A 2,500-nucleotide genomic window follows, 5' to 3' on the forward strand; every position below is an offset into this window, starting at 1 on the left:
AGTGTTCAGGGTTAGAGCTAAGTGTTAAGTACTCAGTGTTCAGGGTTAGATCTAAGTGTTTAGTGCTCAGTGTTCAGGGTTAGATCTAAGTGTTTAGTGCTCAGTGTTCAGGGTTAGATCTAAGTGTTTAGTGCTCAGTGTTCAGGGTTAGATCTAAGTGTTAAGTGCTCAGTGTTCAGGGTTAGATCTAAGTGTTTAGTGCTCAGTGTTCAGGGTTAGATCTAAGTGTTAAGTACTCAGTGTTCAGGGTTAGATCTAAGTGTTTAGTGCTCAGTGTTCAGGGTTAGAGCTAAGTGTTGACATCAAATTTAGGACTGAGTCTCTCCTGTGCTGAGGGGTGTTCCAGGAAGTATGACCCACTAGGTTGAGCTTAAATGTGTGTGAAGTCTGAATTTTCGGTTCCACAAAGCAAAATCAAGATGGATCCAGCTCAGAAACCATAGCAACAGCACGCACGGCTAGCCTGCTCCGTCCGAGGTTAGTTTGATCTGAACTAGACATGATGATGAAACGGTCACAATTACAACCAACCATTATTCTTCTCTGTCATGGCCTGCCCCTTTCTTCCAAACCACAAATGCAGCCATCCAATCCACAGATTGTGGATTCATTTCATTTTAGTGTTATTGATCGCCGTCGGGATGTAATGATAATAAAAAAACGAAACAAAAAAAAAAGCACTCCTGAGCCAAACTGCATACTGTTCCAGTTAAATGAACTCTGACTTTGGGGCTCAAGCTAGAGTCCTTCAAACCCGCTTCCTGAACACCCCCCTCTGGTCCAGTGCATAGTGTTGAGTGCGTAGCGTGGTCCAGAGCCCTACCCTGGCCAGCGCAGAGTCCCTCTCCTCCAGGACGGTGTTCATCTCCTCGGCGGTGATCTTGCGGTGTCTCTCCCTGGCCTTCTGCAGCCGGTCCACCATCACGGCCCCGCTCCGCTCCACCCCCAGCGCACTGTCAGCACTGTTCACACGGTTCAACAGCTCCTCCAGGTCCTGGTGGCACGGACACACACACACGCACACACACACACACACACACACACGCACACCCAAACATACACATGCTATAATTTGCCACATAAACATTGCAAAAAGGCCACACAAATAGTCAATGGATTAATCTTTTGAAAATGAATGAAAATGTCAAGATGTCATGAGATGACATGCAATTTCCAAACGAGATTACAGAGAGGTAACAACATCATATAGAGATGTCCTCAGGAAACACTGCTCCCAGAGAGTCTATCATTATGATGAGATAGAGTGCTGTACCAGAACCAGAGGAGAGAAGTAGAGGAGGAGAGAGGAGGAGAGGAGAGGGGTGGAGTGGAGATGAGAGAGGGGAAGAGAGGAGAGGGGAGAGGAGGAGAGGAGAGGGGTGGAGTGGAGATGAGAGAGGGGAAGAGAGGAGAGGGGAGAGGAGGAGAGGAGAGAACGGGAGCCCAGAGGAGCTGGGGAGGGGAGGTCTTACCAGATCACTCTCCTCCGGGTTAATACTCTCAATCCTGGATAGAGAGAGAGACAGAGGGAGGGATGACGGGAAAGAGAGGGGGATTGAAGGGAGAGGGAGAGAGTAGGGGGGGGGGTAAATGATATTGTCATGAGAGATTGAGAGAGAGCTTGAATGAAAGTGTGTGTGTCTATGTGTGTGTGTGTGTGTGAGAGAGAAAGATGGGGAGAGAGAGAAAGAGATGGGGAGAGAGAGAGAGAGAGAGAGAGAGAGAGAGAGAGAGGAGAGCCATGTTGTGAACACCATCAGTTTCCTTTCCTCTGTGCGGCAAAATTAGATCACTTCCCCCCAAATCGTCCTCCCATCCAATAACCACGGCGTTGGCGAGGGTTTTCCAGCGCCTACCCAGAACCCCCGGCATATTAAAAACACAGCCAGAGGAGTCCACCAACACTTCCCAATAAGACCCCCTAGCCTGCACCATGGAAGAACCACAGTTAAGATATTAATGTTTACCGCTGTATATGACCACGGGGATCAATCGCTCATATGTGCCCAGATTGAATCATTTGTAGGTTTGCAGTATTGAGCAGCTTTCCAGGCCTAAAGATTATACTGTAATTACAGAAGTCTCATCTGCGGGGATCGCTGGCTAGGTGACCGATTGAAATGGCTCTCGGTCTGTTCTCCTTAACCACATGCCGTGGACAAGGTCATCGAGATCGCTGGGAGTCACTCAGCCCCAGACAATCGCTCGGTAATATTTCTACAGTTGTCTAGGAGTTGTCACTCTGGGTTTGCGTACTGGCATACTACTGTATGTATGAGAAACGTACAGTAAATGTGACGGTGGCTAATATGAAAACGCTGATGCCGGTCCTGTTAAAGTAGTCATATCTATATCTGTCAACGTTAAACACACCTGTAACACACACTATCTTTCACCGTCCAAGGTCTCCTCTCCATCCATCCCTCCATCCATCCATCCATCCATCCATCCCTCCCTCCCTCCCTCCCTCCCTCCCTCCCTCCCTCCCTCCCTCCCTCCC

The 2,500-nt window shown here is 48.7% G+C and overlaps 1 protein-coding gene across 1 annotated transcript in view; it reads right to left on the reverse strand.

Moving 5' to 3' along the window:
- mipol1 (mirror-image polydactyly 1) overlaps positions 1-2,500 on the reverse strand; it is a 68,022-nt gene that overhangs the window by 29,816 nt on the left and 35,706 nt on the right. Inside the window, exons 10-11 of the mRNA XM_084438753.1 lie at positions 1,473-1,506; positions 824-994 (exon numbers count right to left, since the gene is read on the reverse strand). Coding sequence (XP_084294879.1) covers positions 824-994; positions 1,473-1,506 — 205 coding nt within the window. The remainder of the gene's footprint in view (positions 1-823; positions 995-1,472; positions 1,507-2,500) is intronic.

The sequence above is a fragment of the Borostomias antarcticus genome (assembly GCF_949987555.1).
Source record: "Borostomias antarcticus genome assembly, chromosome: 5".
Classification (NCBI taxonomy): domain Eukaryota; kingdom Metazoa; phylum Chordata; class Actinopteri; order Stomiiformes; family Stomiidae; genus Borostomias; species Borostomias antarcticus.